Source organism: Rhamphochromis longiceps, linkage group LG19 (assembly GCF_057381845.1).
Source record: "Rhamphochromis longiceps isolate RC_006_pf linkage group LG19, R_longiceps_female_GT1.1, whole genome shotgun sequence".
In the NCBI taxonomy this organism is placed as follows: domain Eukaryota; kingdom Metazoa; phylum Chordata; class Actinopteri; order Cichliformes; family Cichlidae; genus Rhamphochromis; species Rhamphochromis longiceps.
The window spans coordinates 7,608,573-7,627,081 of record NC_140575.1 but is presented as its reverse complement, the minus strand read 5'-3'; the positions used below and the strand labels follow the sequence as shown (position 1 = coordinate 7,627,081).

Genomic DNA, 18,509 nt, shown 5'->3' with positions numbered 1-18,509 from the left:
TGCAAGAAAAAACTGAAGCGGTTCCAAATTTAGTCAAATTTAGTTATTATATTCTGTACAAAACAATAGGTACATGCTTTTTTCTTAATTTTGCCGATGGTATGATATATCTTTGTAACATCTTTAAATGCAATGATCTCCTAATATCCCATTAAACCTTCCTCTTCAGGTTACCTGGTCCCAGTTTTGTGTGTGGTCTTCAGCGTTCTCTGGATCTTCTGCATCGTTGTTTGCGTTTGGTGGACCCGCAAGAGGAAGAAAGAGCGCGAGAGAGCGGCCCGATCTGAGGAGACAACAGTCAACAACCAGCTGGAGCCGCTGCGAAGCAACGCTCTCAAGGATAACCGCGACAAAGACGTTCAGTATGAATGCAAGAAACTGATGGGCCCCTCTGACAGGACGTGCGATGGGGCCGAGGGTGAGGAGGACGGGGAGCACGAGGGGGATCAGGCGGAAGACGAGGAAAGGGCGTTGGGCATGGGAGACAAGTGTCCGCCTCAGAAGTGCACCATAACACAGGACAGGGGAATGATGGGTAAGGGAGGGATGATTTGTACAACGCGCAGCGGTCCGCTGAAGGTGCCGCACCGGACAGCGTACAGCCCCAAAGACAACCGGTGTAAAAACCTGAATGCCGCCAAACTCAGCGAGGACATTAAAGATCACTACGTGTGAACCCCACACAGGAAGAGGAGGGACCGTCTGAGTAAAAGGAAGAAACTGCGATGTCTTCAATGTCACTGACTTTTCAACTCTTAAAAGCACCAAAAGTGAAGATTACAGATGCTTTAATTTTATATTTTTTATTTGCCTCGCCTTATTTAAATTCTTCTTCTGCAGCACAGATGTTACTATAAAAAAAAATAAAAAAAAAGAGGCATGAAAATTAAACATCACGGCTTCGGGATTTCTGGATTGTTACACTGTTGAAATCAAGAATTTTCTTTTCACATTTCTAGATTTTCTGTTTACACACATTTCTTTCTATTTTTTATTTTTTTTGCTTCACTAGAAAAAAACTAACGCTCACGTTTGTTTCTTTGAAACTTTGGAGATTTAACTGAACGTCATTGGCTGGCAGCTGTTAACGCCGTTTCTACTGCGTGGCGTGGTGCATTTGTTTCCTGTCTGCCTTAGCCCACACCTGTGGGCCTTTTCTACACTGTCTTCAAATCATGTGTTTTTATTTAAAGAAAAAAAATACTAAAAACAAGTTTTATATATATATTTAAGTTCTTTGAAAGTTGGCACAAAGTAACCACTGTATAATGCCTGGCATGATTTTTTTTTTTTTGTTTGTTTACAGTCATAAACATCTTAAAGGTTTATATATCATTTGAAAATAATTGGCACTACTTCCTGCAAGTCTGCATGATTATTTTTCAGCATATTGCTTTAGTAGAAAAGTGCCTTCAGCTCCTATTTTTACTTCTTTCCTTCCTCTTGTAGACTGTACGCAGATTTTAAATACACAAAAAGGGAAAGAAGTCCTAACAACAACTCGATCGCAGTAAATGCTGTTTTCTTCTTTGCATTGTACATATGTAAATATAAAAAATGGCTGTGTATATTTGAGTTTAATAACTTAAGTGATGCTTTGTATCATAGTTATTCTAAAAAATAAGATTGTTTTGTGGTTGTTTCTTTCTTTCTTTTTTTAATTATGTCATTCCGTTTATCAGTGTCTGTTGACACTACGACAGGTTTTAGACAGATTTTTCAGTGCCCGTGGTCCCACTGAGTCATGAAAACTTGTTTAAAGAGAAATTAAGTGTTGATTGTTTGTCTTTATGTTTAGAATTATTTGTTAGAGAGCTGATCCCAGACCTGCCAGCCATTGGAACAGGCTGTGAGGATCAGCTGGGTCATCAGTGCTACAGCTACAGGAACTCCATCATTAACAGTCATTTTCATCTCACTGGAGACCTCCAGAGTGAAATTTTATGAGCATTTGCAATAGTCACCTTTTATTACTTTTGATACTTTTAATTCTACAAATTCAATTTGTAGTGTATTTTCTTTTTTGGGGGGGGGGGTCCATTTGATCTTTTTAAACTTCGGTCCCTGAATTTCATTATCACAGTGTTCAGGGCTAAGTATAAAGCCAGTCCTCCAAAAAATATATTAATATGACTGATGTTATTTTGATTTTATGCCATTTTGTATCCAGATAGGTTCTAATTTATGTATTTGCTCAGTTTTCTGTTGGATTTTTGCTAAATTATGTATTTTCTTTCATTTTCTCCACATTGGACTTGCTGTAACACACCATTGTCATTTATCACTTAATGACTCACTCATAACTGCTGATCTCTACCTTCTAATCCACATTGTTCTTTTACATTTGAAGCAATCCGAGTAGATCCAGATCTAGGTTTCTTTGTTCAGGTTTTCCTCAGTATCATCACTCAAAACGAGTAAAGCTGTTCCCGAAAGCACTTCTTAATTCATTAATGTCATACTCCCTACAGAAATGCATGTACTGACATTTGACAATCATCATTTTGGCATCACAGCAGGCAAGCAAATTGAAGAATTTTGATATTTGTCTTGTCAAAAGCAAAGGCGAAGCGCTGTATGCTATAAATGATGTGTTTCTGTTCATGTCTGGCAGAATGGAAATATAATTTCAAGTTAAGAAAGTTTTTGACTGACGGTTCTGAGGTGCTCTGCCACATGCTGCTTACGAGATTATTGGACACCAAATGGCAAAAAGGAAAACTTTGGTGAATCTTTAATCAGCACTGATGCATCTGATTTCTATTTTCAGTATGTAGAGGACGCAGGGTCCAAACAACTTAAAAGCCCCGCTGCCAGTCTCACTTGAGCCTCTTAGTATGTGAGTTACAAATTTATAGTTCTACAGTCTGCTGACAGCAGAGATGCTGCACAGAGCAGCATGGTGTTAGCTTCAAACAACTCCACGGTAATCATCCACCCAGGGGAAGTGCTGTTTAGCAAGACACTGAAACCTCATCACAGACAGTGTGTTGTGTGAATGGGAACCTGCTTGCAATAGATGTGTCTGTATCCTAATGTACCGCCTCTCCCTGTGTGTATCTACTCTGGTCTAATGAAGGGAACAAGTTGTATTACTGTTGATGTTGTTTGACTGTTGTGGATGTTGTCCAGTCTGTTTCTGCACTAAGAACACACAGGAAGAGAAATGTTTAGTGTTACCTCCACAGCAGTTGCAGGAGGGGGTTGGGGGTCAGTTATCGTCACTGTTTGCAGATGAATATGATGATTTTTTTTTCAATATTTTTTGTTAATGCAGATGCATTCATAGAAAACCCAAATAATTTTTCTCTCAGTAAATTTTTACTTTCTGTTAGCCCCACACGGAGGGCTGAATGTGCAGAACATTGTAATTATTTTGTACAATATTTGGTAAAAGTCTTGGTTTGTTAGTGGAATTTTTTTGTTTGTTCTTAGAACAATACTATTATTTATTAAAGTATTTTATACCAAAGTCTGTTTTGTGTTGTCATTTGTTAAAAAGCTGTCATTGGCTACTGCAAATGCCCTTATAACTGGACCTTTCACTAAGGTACTCTTGAAGCTTTCATTTACCTTCCATTCTGTAACTTGTTCATTCTAGACATTTGAATTCATCCTAAAGTTGTAAAGTGTTTCTATGTATTCATTGTAAAATTCCAAGTTCCATTTAGTTCAAATCAGCACTTTGAAAGGGAACATTTTACATTTGTATTCTAGAATTTTACTTCCTACTTAAAAACTCCAACCTCAATTCTCGAGCGTCACTTTCCAGTAAAGTTATATTCATTCGATTTTAAATCCCACACAATTACTTTTTTTTTTAACCTTTTTTCCAAATTAGAACTTCTACATTTTTTTATTTTAGAATGTCACTTTCCATTCTAGAACTTCTTTCCCTCCTTGACTCAAATTGTCACTGGAACTTCAATTTTCATTCAGCAATTGTGTTTTACAGTTTGCAGTTTTTTATTTGCAGACCTAAATTTAAACCTACCGCATGTTTTTGGTGCTAACCTAGTTTTCACTAGTTTTGAGAAAAGGCGCTGTAATCAAGGAGTGTCAAGCTGACACTTCCTTCCTTTTCAAACTAAAAGTCTGTCACACAGAACTGCTGTATTGGGTCAATATTAGCTTTGCAAAATGTTTACAGGGAGTGTGGTTAAACTCTCCTAAATGAAGTTTGTTCCATAAACTGAATTTGCTTATGTTTCATTTGTAAAGGGTTACGAAATAGGTTTAAATTGCAGGAGTTCACAATATGAGTTGTTTTACCTTTTTTACTTTCTACATTTCTAAAAAAAGAAGAAGAAAAAAGTACACATTTTTTCTGCAATATTTTCTATCCTATCTTATTTTTGTATGTAGCTTGACACCCAAAACATTTCTTTAGCCATGGAGACAATTGCCCAGCATCCCGCTCCCACTTCATTTAGCGCCAAGCCAATAAGAGAAGTCCTTTGCATGACTACATCTGCCCCTTTAATGACATGGTGGGAAATGATTAACAGTAGCCCGCTCTGCATGAAAGCCTTCCAGCAGCTGTGTTGGATATCCTTAATGCTTGGTGGGACGTTATGTGCTATGCTGTGTTCATTAACCCATCAGTTGTTTTGGGAAGAATGGGAAATGTGTCTGGAATCCTGGATGGCATAGCTTTCAGGTCACATGCACGTTCAGTGCACATTTGCTGACCTGCTTGGAGTGGAGCACAATGGGAGAATGAAAAATAACGGCACAGTACAAACAGCAGGAACAAGCGATAGCATTAGCAACTGGTGTCGTCCCACAATGTAGCATGTAAACAGAATTAAACTGCTTGTATCAGAGCACCGCCTTGTAATCGGAAGGTTGCCGGTTCGAGCCCCGGGCCGGACAGTCTCCGTTGTTGTGTCCTTGACACTTCACCTACCGCCTACTGGTGTTGGCCAGAAGGGCCTATGGCGCGACCCTCTGTCAGTCTGCCCCAGGGCAACTGTGGCTACAACTGTAGCTTGCCTCCACCAGTGTGTGAATGTGTGTGTGTGAAGGGGTGGATGACTGGGTGTGTAAAGCGCTTTGGGATCCCTAGGCGGGACTACGCCTACTACGGTAGTAAAAGCGCTATACAAATACAGGCCATTTACCATTTACAGGAGCTGCCAGTAAAATCACATAATCCTCAGACAAACTTGACCTAAGAGGCCTGTTAAAATCACATTGTCCATGTTGGGAATCAGTAATTTAATGGCATCAGCAAATTCCATCTGGTGATAAAGTCCAAGGCTTGGGAAGCCACGCGGAGCATTTGTAACTCCAGCCCATCTAGAAAGTCAGAGCAATAAAGCTTAAGAACTCACTTTATAACAGCAATGTCCTTCCTAATGAACAATATCAACACCTTCCACAATGGATTCCTCATGGATCTCAAATGATCTCAGAAAAGATACAAGTGGAAGTGCCTTATGTCCCTCCAGGGGTGAAAAGAGCCAAATAACTGTCTACAAGGAAGTCAAGAACATCTACTTGTGATGTGTTTTGTTTTTAGCTCAGCTTTTTAAGCACATATGGAGGCAAAAAGTTAAGAGGGAAAACATGAACAGCTCCAAATATGTCGTCTAAGGAGCTTGGAAAGAAAAGCATCTGGACTTCTTTAAGTTGTTTTCACCTCTCATCCGAGAAGCTTCTTCAGTTCTAGGGTCAAACGGTGGAGAGTCCCAGATTTAAGCCCTATGAGAGGGTCCCCCCAAAAGGGACAATGGACCCCTAATGATCCTCTACCTAATCACACGAGCCAAGGTGTGAAAACGGGTGTAGGTCAGCTCATTGTGAAACCTAGCCCCACCCTATCATGAGATTTCCTGAGGTCAGATGGCCCAGGATGTGAGTGAGTATTAAGGAAGGGAAGGGATCTCAGAACTGGATTGTAGATGGCAGACAGTTGGTGTCGTAAGCCACCGCCTCTGTTCAAATATGGTCGCTCACAGTGGGCATAGATTCAATTCAATTCAATTCAATTCAGTTCAATTCAATTTTATTTATATAGCGCCAAATCACAACAAAAGTCACCTCAAGGCGCTTTATATTGTACGGTAGATACAGAGAAAAGGCCAACAATCATATGACCCCCTATGAGCAAGCACTTTGGCGACAGTGGGAAGGAAAAACTCCCTTTTAACAGGAAGAAACCTCCGGCAGAACCAGGCTCAGGGAGGGGCGGACATCTGCTGCGGCCGGTTGGGGTGAGAGAAATAGATGGCCTCTTTCCCTCCTCTTTCAAACCATCTGTCTTCTCTGTCCAAAATGTGAACATTGGCATCCTCAAAGGAGTGACCTTTGTCCTTTAGATGCAGATGAACCGCTGAGTCTTGTCCTGCCGAGGTGGCTCTTCTATGTTGTGCCATGCGTTTATGAAGTGGCTGTTTGGTCTCTCCAATGTAGAGGTCTGAGCATTCCTCGCTACACTGTACAGCATTCCAAATATGTCAAAATCCACAAGCTTCCTTTTGTGCAATAACAAATTTTACAATAAGACAAAGCCCAACAGGCAGGCAGACATTTAGGTATTAAGAAAATCAAAGATCCAAAGTTGCTTTCCATCAGTTTTTGACAAAATAAAAAAGAAATTATATTGTTTTAGTCAAAATAATAATTTTCTTTAAGGGAAACACAAATTGCTTACATACAATCCAAGACTGGGTACAGTAGGCTGGACAGTCTATTTAGTAAGTTTAAAAAATATGAAATTTTCCAACACATTGAAAAATAGAAGCATGTCTTATATATAGAGTACTGTTTAGAAATATGTACCTACATACAAAGTGCAAGTAAACATAATTAACCTCCTTTTCCATTCTTTTTAACATTACAACATGGCTATTTAAGTTGTTGCTACCAGGATGGCTAACTAACCAACTCTTCCAAGTTGGTCCCTGTCATGCTTGAAGAACTCTAACTGATGGGAGATGTGTCGTGGATTCACGGACCATTTGATGCTTGTCATCCTGGATAATTTAAACTACCAACTCAAAATCGTTTCTATGGTGATAACATCAAGACGTTGCTTTGTGCTTAACTGAAAAGTTATCATCCTCTGTACCTAGAAGGATGACTCAATGTGGCAGATAAGCGGCTGAAAAGAATGATGCGCGCAATGTGTAATGATTGATAAACTGTGTTGCAGGTCGGCCAGTTGGTTTCTTGGATGCTGTTAACGGTGCATGGATGCGAAGTTTGACAGTTTGAAGCGGTTCAAAAAGTCTGGTCAGTCTGGATGCTGCACACAAATCAAGAGAAATGTTAATATTTACTTTCACTTTCTGCAATATTAGCTTGATGATTATGCTTTTTTTTCTAGTCTTTTTTTCCTTCAGTTTAGAAAAAACGGATGTTTGAGTCTGGCAGCACGGTGGCACGGTGGTTAGCACTGTTGCTGCACAGCAAGAAGGTCCTGAGTTCAATTCCAACATCAGGCCGGGGTCTTTCTGTGTGGAGTTTGCATGTTCTCCCCGTGTTTGCGTGGGTTCCCTCCGGGTACTCCGGCTTCCTCCCACCGTCCAAAGACATGCAGCTTGTGGGGATAGGTTAATTGGATAATCCAAATTGTCGCTAGGTGTGAATGTGCGAATGAATGTGAGTGCGAATGGTTGTCTGTCCCTGTGTGTTGGCCCTGCGACAGACTGGCGACCTGTCCAGGGTGTACCCGCCTCTTGCCCTATGACAGCTGGGATAGGCTCCAGTGCCCCCCGCGACCCTGAAAAGGAGAAGCGAATGGATGGATTTGAGTCATCTGAGGCTTTTTCTAGTAAATCAACTTGCATCCATTGTTCACCTTTTATACACGCCTGTGACTGCCTCAGTTTTTCAGGAAGACTTACCTGGCATCATTGTGATATCAGAAATAAGTGAAAGTGTCAGAAGTCAAATAAATCCAAAGAGTTCCAAGCAAAGAAAGTTTTTATCAACATCAAACATTTAATATTATAGACTGTAACTTCTGAGCTGTCCTTACCTTTGAAAATGCTGCAATTTTTTTATCCATCCCTGGAAAATACAACAACCGTACAATTGCTAGTAGACGCATTATGTAGAAACAGTTTGTGTGTTTGGTGATATTTGGTGCACAGCATTCATAGACATCATTCTGTCTATGAATGCTCTTCTTCAGCAGCTAGTTAGATTTCCATCTTCACCAAAAATACATCACATATCATCACTAGCTAGGATGTAGCAAATGAAAAATGAACCCACTCAACAGTAATATGCATTAACCTGCTTGTCAGATCTAATTACTCATTAACTCAGGGTGCAGGAACACTCTTCCAGCCTTCTTTAACCACAGGGTAAACTGTGGTGATAAACAGATGGTCATAAATATTGGTCATGCCTTTATGATCACATGGTCTACAGCAATGCTCAGGTAGGTGGTCTTGTGTTTAAATGACGCTCAGTTGGTACTAAGATGCCCAAAAATCTATTCTTAACTTACACGAGTGACATCCAGTGTGGTCTTCTGCTGCTGTTGCTTATCTGCCTTAAGGTTTGACTTATTGCACGTTCAGAGATGCTCTTCTGTACATCTTAGTCAGCTCAAAGCAGTCTTCCTATTCTCCTCTCACCTGTAGCATCAACAAAACAGTTGGTCATCATAAATTTCTTAGATACTCAGACTAGCTCGTCTGGCACCAACAAAGCCACTTAAATCACTTTAATTGCCCATTCTGATGCCCTGTTTACATGTGAAAACACAATGAGTTGCTGCCATCTGATTGGCTGATTAGGTATTTAAGTTGACGAGCAGTTGAACTGGAATACCTAACAAAGTGATTGAGTGTGTAAGAGAAACATAACAGTACCAAAGATATTTTCAAATCGGTTGTATTTTGAACAAATACAACTTATGAAAGGTTGAAACTGAATAACTGGATCTGACTCCATAAAAAACAGTGTTAGTTTATTTTTTATTTTTTTTATTTTTATAAAACTATCAATGTCTTAGTTTCATTATATGTTGTTATGTACTTTAAGTACAATAAATTGTTTATGAAATATTACATTCTACTTTTATTTACATTCCACACAGAAAAAAAAGCTTATGCCAAAAACACTGATTTTAAGTAATTTGATTAGATGTAAAATTTCCATGCCATTTTGTGACATATGTACAATGTAAAACATAACATTGATTGACATCTGGTCAAATAACATTTACTTAATTACTTGCATACATTCATTTTATACCAAGCACATTTTCTTCACAATTTTTGATATTTCAGTTCAACTCAAAATTACTGCCTTACCTTTATTGAAGGTCAAAAATATTTTTAGAAAGCTTATTTCATGCACTGATGTTTTACTTAAAGAAAAAAAATATTGGTAGTATAACGCACACTGATCTAATATAACAAAAGAAAGAAGAACATTTTAAGTTTTCTTTGGTGGCAGTGCCAAAATGTGTCAGTATAACTAACATCCCAGCTATAACTCTATAACTTGTTTTTTTTTTTAAAGCCTATGGAGATAATTGTTACTGATATTTCACTAAAAAGCTACAAGTGTGTACGGCAGAGTGACTCTCCAACGGGTAACCGGGCAGTGTCTACTTCGTCAGGGTTTCACAGTAAAATCCGAGCTATTCCCTGACCTGCTGGTCTGGCGCCGCTTAGCTTTTAAACACAATGACCCAGATATAATGAAGCTGAGAGGCTCAGTGACTTTTCCCGGCCTCCTCCAGCTTCCCACACAAACAGAAACTGTCATGGTCCCCGTGCCTGCTCGGCTGGCCCTGTGTGGCTACATGTTATGTTTTGTCTTTTCTCTCTCTCCTCTCTCTCTGCTCGCTGCCTGGGCGGAGCTCATTGTGAGCTCCCGGCCTCCACCACCTGTAGGCAATCACCTGTGGCTCCTCACCTTGTTTGCTCCCGCTACTTAAGGCAGTGACTGAGAGCACCTCGCCGCTGGACTATTGAATAACGCTCGTCAGTGCTACTTTAGCCTCAGCCAGTTTTGAGCTCTGTCCGTGAAAGTTCCGTGCTAACCCTTGTTCTCTGTATGCAGATTTCTCGTGTTTGGTTTGGAGACTCTGGACGCTTTTCCCGACCCCGCTCTGCACCCCTGGGAACCCTGGCCCCCTTCTCCTTCACCTGTATATAGTGCACCTGGAGTGTGTAAATAAACCTGTTTTTCTGAGATTTCAGTCTGCGCCGAGTCCTCCCTGCTCCTCCGTGACAGAAACCTCTCTCTGCACACACCTGTTTCTGCCTGACCACCAGCAGCGAGCTTTCACGCACTCTCACACCCAAGCACTGACAAATAACTGCCACAATCTCTATTCCTGGACCAGGTCCCAGCAAGCGCTGGTATCCAATTTATGTCTGAAAGCTGCTTAGAACGCATTGCCCAATAATAAACAACAACAACAGCTGGAGGTGTTACAGTGTGTTCTCTTTTCAAAAAGTGTTTAGTTTTGGTTTGAGGATTTTTTTTTCAAGTGAATTAGCCCAGGTTTCTATCCCCATACCATGATTATGCGGAATTGTTGCTTCAGACAGAATTTATGTTGTTGAATTTTTAAAGGATTAACATTTTTTAAAAGAATTAAAATCTTTTGTAGCATTGAACTAGTTGAATGATACGCCCGCATAAAAACAAACTGCTTTCAACAGCCTCACCTAAATTACTTCATTGTAATGTAATGTCTTATCTCTTTGATCCAAATGTTTTCAGCAAGGTTTCTGAACCTGAACCAAGGGTACAGAGTTTCATTTCACCAACATGTCGACATTGTTTTGGTCTTTTCTCAGTTTAAATTGAAGCCTATTATGTAATCCTATTGCCATGCATTTTCCAGAACTACTTACCAAAGCCTAATTTTGAATTCAACCTCAATTGATTTGAGCCCTCAGTCCTTATTTTATTGCCTTGCATGGTTTACAGGTATTATAAAACCAAACTTGGATACTGCTGTAGCTTGTCCAGTCACTAAATATTAGTCTAGATTACAAATGATTAAAATTAGTCCCTCAAATTGCTTTGAGCACTTCATTTATTGCCCCTTACATCTTCAGGATTTGTTCCACTATGTTTACGTCTAAAGTCTTTAAGCTTCTTTTTCAGTACTTCCTCTCTTGCTTCTTTGTGTAATCACAGAATAAGGCTGTAGCCGGGCTTGGTCAGTTTAATTGAATTCTTACACACCAAACTAAGTCTGAAGCAGACTGAGGCTCAGGGTTTAAAGGGTTTGACAGTTCATTACATAGATGTAAGAGGAGCGTGGAAACGGGTAAGGAGACAGAAGCAAGAAGTCTTCAGGATCAGACTGATCCTGAAGACAGCAGGATTCCTCGTCGTTGCTGGCCACACCTTGGCCTCACTGTTGGCGGTGAGCCCTCTGACTCCTCCCAGGGTTAGGGCCGAATCCACATGTTCAAACGGAGATGAAAGGCCCCCAGTAGGAAGGTTTGCCGGTGCCAATACCAACTGCCTGCCAAGTAAGCCCTGCTTAACATGCGCTTCCAGATGTTACTGACGCTGATTATTCTGCTCTTTGGCTCTCCCTGGAGTCAAGGAGGGAGCCTCCGCTTGACCCCTTCACATCAAAGTGTGGAGGAGGACTCAAAACAATGAGCACTTCCAGAGAAGAGCAAAGGTCTTATGTGTGTGTTTATGTGAGTGTAAGTGTGTGCAGAGTGAGGAATCAATGATTTATGAGGGTAAGAAGTGGGTTGGGCCTCTCATCTGAATAGTTGACATTAATGCCTATGTCCTGTGGGTATGAATCCGGAGAGCAGAGAACTGACTGACTATGAGCTCACATTCGCATACTTTTGCTCATAATTCAATCCACACTGTACTCTACATACAGTATTGTGCTTCACAGTAAGAAGTACTTACATCCTTGAATGGGAGCTGTAATACTACCAGAGATGAGAAGTAATATAGTACAAGAATTTTCAAGCATCTGCACTTTACTGGAGAATGTTTCTGCTAACTTTTTACTTTCACTTACTTTTATCAAGGGTTAAAGTGAGTCAGAATGATCCAAACAGCGCGTTTGGTGCAGACCTCCATAAGTTGTGGTCCCAGTATTTCAGCACCTAGCTAGCACTCCAGATTTTGAGTGAGCATAAAGGGAGTATATTGTGAAATGTCCTGCAAACCAAACAAAGGATATTCAAAGGTTGTGTTGGACTGGTGCACAGCAGCTGTGGTGTTCATGGTCAACGTTGGGTTACATGAAGAGCAGCAGAGATTGATTGTCAGTGTAGATGACAGCTTGTTAAACATGTGCTTGAATCTTCACGTCACAATTCAATTGTGTAAATCCACAAAAAGAAGTAAACTTCAGAGGAGCAGCAGCACTGATATGTACACAAAGAAAATCTACAGGAGCTTGTTTTTCCCCAGACTGAGCCACTATAACTGACCATATGTTTGAACCTGTTGAACGCCACTTTAATATCTTATTGCACGCGTTCTTTCTATTTAGGTGTGGAGCCAATTTAAAAAGATAATGTTTGCATTCCCATGTACTGTATTATTATATGTATTATTTTATAATTATATTAATATATCAAAAGGATCAGTTAGCTTTGCATATAAAATAGCAGGTATAAATGTCAATTTTCCTTTTTTACTTTTACTTCAGTAAACAAACTGAATAAGTACTGGAGTGTTTGGATTAACAAACTCTACATAAGTAACAAATATACCACTACCACCTCTGCATAAACCAACTTTAATATGATTAAAGATGTCATGAAGAAATGTACTTTTACATTTCGCTGTATTGTGTGACATTTGCTTTTTATGTCCTTTTGTTTTGCTTGTTAGTGTGTATTTCAGCCCTGAAGTTTTATTGTAGAGATTTTTATGTACCTTTATAATTTAATTTTAATTGAAAAGTGCCAAATTTCAACACTCCACTCTTTCAAAAATGTTCACAGTGTGAAAGTAAAATGATGCATACTATAGTTTCCTCAATCATACTACAGTTATTGTACAAGAAAGGGAGTAAAGGTGGAACTTTTATCCAGGCAATGACTCAAAAAATAAGAAACTAAAATTTAAAGATCACGTTTTATTTGTAAAGTTTTCTGTCCACAGTTTTGCAGGACAAAAGTGCAACAGTAAAAGAAAATAAATGGATTTAAAAATCACAAAGTCACAGCAAGTCACATTTTTATGTTACAGAAGCATTGTGTACTTTCTTATTTTGAAATATCCACCATTCATCCATTCCGTCCGTGGTGAGAGGTAGGATACACCCTGGGAGTTTAGGCAAAAATACGGCAAAAATAGAGTTTATATGGGAGCTTAACAACCTCGAAAGTAAATACTTTATATGACCACCTTTAGTCTTCAACACAGACTGATCTCTCTTCGGCAGCTTTCTTGTAATTTCTTTAGACAGACTACAGGAGTCTTGCTTTGTGAAGTACATTCTGTAGGTTTTCTTTGGATGTTGGCTGCCTTTTGTTCCATTCTCTGTCAAGATGATCCCACACTGCTTCAGTAATGTTGAGGTCTGAACTCCTCGACACCACTGGCTGAACTGCAGCTCCAAGCTCAGCTCCGTCCACCGTGTTTTACAGACTGATCTAGACACTCGCTGACCTCTCCAACTAAAAGAAACACTGAAATTTGAATTAATCCACTAACTGCTAGTGACAAAGTGCATAAAAATACAATTTCAAATGAACTCTTTTCTTAGTTGTGTTTTATGTATAAACACAACACTGGTTGTTATGTGCCTTTTGATATCTGAATGAGTCATAGGTTAGTGTTAAGTAGCTTAACAAAAAAACAAACAAAAAACATTCGTCTGAAAATGGGTCAGGTATAAAGACTGGGCTAAAAATGAGTGAAAAGCACCAGAAGAAGAAGAAAGTCTGGCTCTTGTGTGGAGTTGCAGAGCGTGGTTCAAACCAAGAACCTTCCTGTTGTGAGGCAACAGTGCTTTCCACTCGTTATTGAACTTCTTTAAATGCTTTGCTATAAGGCAGCACAGATAAGACATCCTTATGTGCCACAGATGACATCATGACTGCTTCTGAGCTTGTATGTTAACAGGCTGCACTTTAAAAAGAAACAATAACTCACATGCACATAACGAGTATATTGAAATATGTTTCGCTGTCATAAATTTGAAAATTCAAGTGTAGCAAATGCACATGCACATTGGTGAAAACAGGTGTAATTTGGGTTAAAATAAAATAGAAGTAAATTAGTTGAGGCAGTTTGATGCAAAATGAGAAGGCTCTTAATTCATCTGAGAAGTAGCAGGAGCTCAAACACTGGCAAAAATGGATCTACACTTTTTTTTTTAACCACATAGCTTTTTGTCTGACTGCATTGATAAATGTTTCTTACAGGAAACATTTGTAAATTAATTTTTTTTATCAACGCATTAAATCAGTAGGCTCAAAACATTTGTGTAAGTACGCAGTTCAGAAAAACTAATAAATGAGGTATTCAGTCAAAGCAGCGGAGTCATTTCATCGCCTTTTGAAATCTGAAGAGTCTGAAGCGGCACGCCTGGCTTACATGAACACCACCCAAGGCTACACATTTCATAGACAAGCCTCAACTCAGAAAGGAACGCCGTAACTCCCAATATCATCCACCTATTCATCCTAACAAATGAACTGGATCTGTTTCATGTTAGAATTGCAGTGCTCACACATAAAGAAAGCTGAGGAGTCTCCTTCACAGGAAGGGAAAAGTGGATCTTATTGTGTTGCTGTAAAACACATTATCTTTATGCTTACATAGATGTGCGTGCCGCAAAGTATAAAGTGTACAAAGTAGATCGCATGGATCGGTAATTTTTATAAAGCAACAAAAAAGTGCCTCAAGGTGAAAGCAAAAGTTCAACTATGGTTGACAACCATAAAGCATACAGTGCGGTTTCATGCATGTACAGACACCAACATAAAGCATGCCATTAGAATACATGAATAAGATAACCTTTATTGGACCTATAGAAGTGAAGGAAATGCAACAATGACATTTCTCACGTATACAACATCGTATAGGAACACAGTTTTCTGCTTTCCATGTTTTTCTGAGCATGTGTTATGTGCGTGTGGTCCTGTACACACCTACTGCAGGTAGAACTAACTAGAAGTATCCTAATGACACATTTAAAGCTTTACATGTGTCATTAGGATCAATATTGATGTCGACTTTGAAGAAAGGTCATGACTGAAAAAAAACATTCAAGCTCTGTTAAAACCTACAACCAAGTCAGTGTTACACCAATGCCAAAGGTCATGCTCTAAAGCCAACATCTACTTTTTGTTCAGAAAGATATTATCAGTGCTTTGAGCATCAGCATCATGCAATGTATCGGTCAAACTCGGCTAATTCACTGTCTGACATACTGCAAAGTAACACAAACAAACATTGATATTGCGGATGTTTTATTTGCTTTCTCATAAATATCAAAAAATTGCATTTTGGGTATCATATATTTGAAGTGTTTTTGGTGTAAACCATCGATATATAATGTATCTACAATGGTCTGAGAACTTTATAGTCTCAGAGAGGCTGTGGCCCTGTTGTGAGATGTTATCTGGATAGAATACACGACGTATATTTGTTTGTTCTGTACAAGTAATACAAAGCAATCAAAAATACACGTATAAAATATACATTAAATGTATGTAATAGTTTGCTAAATAATTATGGTACAGGAAGTTTGTATATATAAATAAATAAATAATAAATAGTCAATGCTGCATTATGTCTGAGCATATCCTGGGTTGGGACACGGAAAAAAACAAATACAATAAATTAAAAATAAAATAAAATAAAACAAAACAGAACAGAACACAATCTCCTAAAGACATATGTTATTCCCAATAGAATATAGAAAAAACTGAGAAGAAACTGAGAAACTGTACCATTTCTAGAAAAATGTTAGATTATTTTCAAGTTAATGGCAACAATATCTGGGACAAGACCATGTTCACTACTGTGTGGCATCTGATCTTCTTTTAACAATAGTCCATGTCAAGACAAAAAATGGACAGCATTCCATGTGGGAGGTGGTCTCCTCACTTCCCACAGGGAATGCTGTCCATTTTTTGTCTGCATGGAGCTAATCAGCAGTCTTTGGGTTTTTTCTTTTTCTTTCAATGTTTAGAAGAGTCTGGGTGCTGATCCGCCCTACCTGCATACGAGATCTTTCAGCAAATCATTTTATTGTAATATGAATATGAATAATATGAAATTTAGCATTGTCTCGCTGAAATATGCATTTAAAATATACCTTTGAGCATTGATGGTGCCTTTCCTAATGGCTGACAATTTCATAGTCCATGGAGACAGCCGTCTACTTATTTTTGCAGATGAATCCAGAATTTTACACTTGGATTTGCTTTTGGATCACAGAAGAGTTTTCTACTTTACCTCAGTCCATCTTAAATAAGCTTTGGTCCAGGGAGGATGGTGGTATTTCTGGATCATCATGTTCAGATATGGCTATTTCTATGGATGACAAAGTCTTATGTGTGGACGGCAGACTGTGTTCATGGGCAATGATTTCTGAGCCCCAGTTTTCTGCAGATTTCCAGAATACCTTGATAATATTATATACTGTAGATGATAAAATATATAGTTTTACTTTGATGGACATTATTCTGAAATTGTTACAGTGTTTCCATCTCCATTCCATCTTTACGTCTGAGAAACTCTGCCTCTCTAAGATGCTCTTTTTCTACCCAATCATGGTACTAATCTGTTGCCAGTTAGTTGTAAAATCTTCCCTCCATCTGTTTCATTTTAATATTACTTAGTTTTCCAGCTTTTTGCAGCCCCCTACCTTTTTCTTGAGATGTGTTATTGCTATCAAGTTCAAAAGGAGGTAATTTTTTTCAATGGTACATTTATTCAGTTCAAATATAACATGTTTTCTATGTCATATAGTGAATAAAATATTGTTTTACTAGGTTTGCAAATTTGATTACAGATTACAGTAGTTTTTTTGGGGTTTTATATGCAATAGCATTTTTCTACATACAGGATTTGGAAGCTGACTGGTGTAGAAACCTGACTTTGTGACCTTTCAGCACCCTTTCTTTAGGCCTTTACGGCTCTGTAACAAACACACCCCCAGAAAAACACAAAGTGACATGACACAGGGTGAGGCGGACCTTACGTCATGGCATTTGCACGCTGTGAGGTCGAGCCCCGGGGCAGTTGGGTTGAGACAGCGTGATGGTCGGATCACTGTGTCATCAGTTGGCCGGAGGTGCAACAAAAAGGCTTAATGCATGATTAAGTCCCGAATCAACTCTCATTATGAGTGAGCACGTCAACTGTGAGTGCAGTGTGGTTCCCTTTCAGAAAACTGAACCCTGTATCAAAATCTGCCCTAACAGCTCCCCTCTGAACTCATGCTGAGGCTCATAGACTTTCTGCAGCTTTAGACTCTTTCTGCATCTTTGACTTTGTCATCACTAGCTAGAGTCTGTCATCTGATACTCTATTTAAGGCTATAGCACGCAATCTTTTGACATGAGTTGGCACAAATTTGTTGTGCTGCTTTTACGTTCTTCCTCCTGTGGGGAAATTACAGTTGAACTGTCAAACACATTTAGCTTAAGGACCTAGGTCTCAAAGTCCTTCACAAGCACTGTGCATATCTGGTAACCTGGGTCATGTTTGCCTTTTTCAGAGGTGGCAAAAGTATACATAACGTAACTGTAGAGGTACAGATACTTGTGTTAATAAATACTCCAGTAAAAGTTGCAGTGCTGTGTCAACATCTTTACTTAAGTAAAAGTGAAAAAAATAAGACAACGACCCTACAATAATGCAAAGAGAGAAAACCCCAACAATCATATGACCCAAAGTGCTTTGGTGACAGCGGGAAGGAAAAACCTCTTTTTAACAGGAAGAAAATTCCAGCAGGAAGGGGCGGGGCCATCTGTCTCAACTGGTTGGGAGTAAGAGGAGGGAAACAGTAGTACTGTAGCAGTACCTACTACTACAATATCCTACTTTGATATCTTACTACAAGTAAGCCACCTGTCAGAGAGCATAGTGCTCTACTGGGGTTATTTGGTACTACAAGGTCTGTAGGACTAGAGATCCGATTACTTTTTTCAAGTAACGAGTAAAGTAAGGGATTACTATTGCAAAAAAGTAATTAGATTACTGTTACTTTCCCATAAGCACGCTGTGTTACTACGTTACTACATTACTACGTTACTACGTCACTAAACCGTGATTTTGTTTGTGAGAGTGTCTCATGACAATGACGTATGAGTGTGCGACGCCCGTGGCAACAACAGAGGCGTGCAGATCAACAATGGATAATATGGAGTGCGGGAGAACAGTACGACTGTGCAGCGTTTAAAGCGTGGAAGTACTGACATTATTTTGAGTTTGATTCCGCAGAAAGTGACAAAAACCTCCACCGGCCCCACTCCTGCTAAACAGGTGAAAATAGATTTAAGAGCAACAGGCCTTAGTGCTGCCGAGTCTTTGATTTTGCTTATTTTTTTACTGTGTTTTACTTGCATCTA

At 39.2% G+C, this 18,509-nt stretch overlaps 1 protein-coding gene across 2 annotated transcripts in view; it reads left to right on the top strand.

Moving 5' to 3' along the window:
• Nucleotides 1–3,467, top strand: part of LOC146646108 (protein jagged-2-like) — a 51,759-nt gene extending 48,292 nt beyond the window's left edge. For both annotated transcript variants that reach the window (XM_085392476.1, XM_085392475.1), the window contains one exon: nt 170–3,467. In XM_085392476.1, the coding sequence (XP_085248602.1) occupies nt 170–675 (506 nt within the window). In that variant the 3' untranslated portion in view covers nt 676–3,467. The remainder of the gene's footprint in view (nt 1–169) is intronic.
• The last annotated feature ends 15,042 nt before the right edge of the window (nt 3,468–18,509 follow it).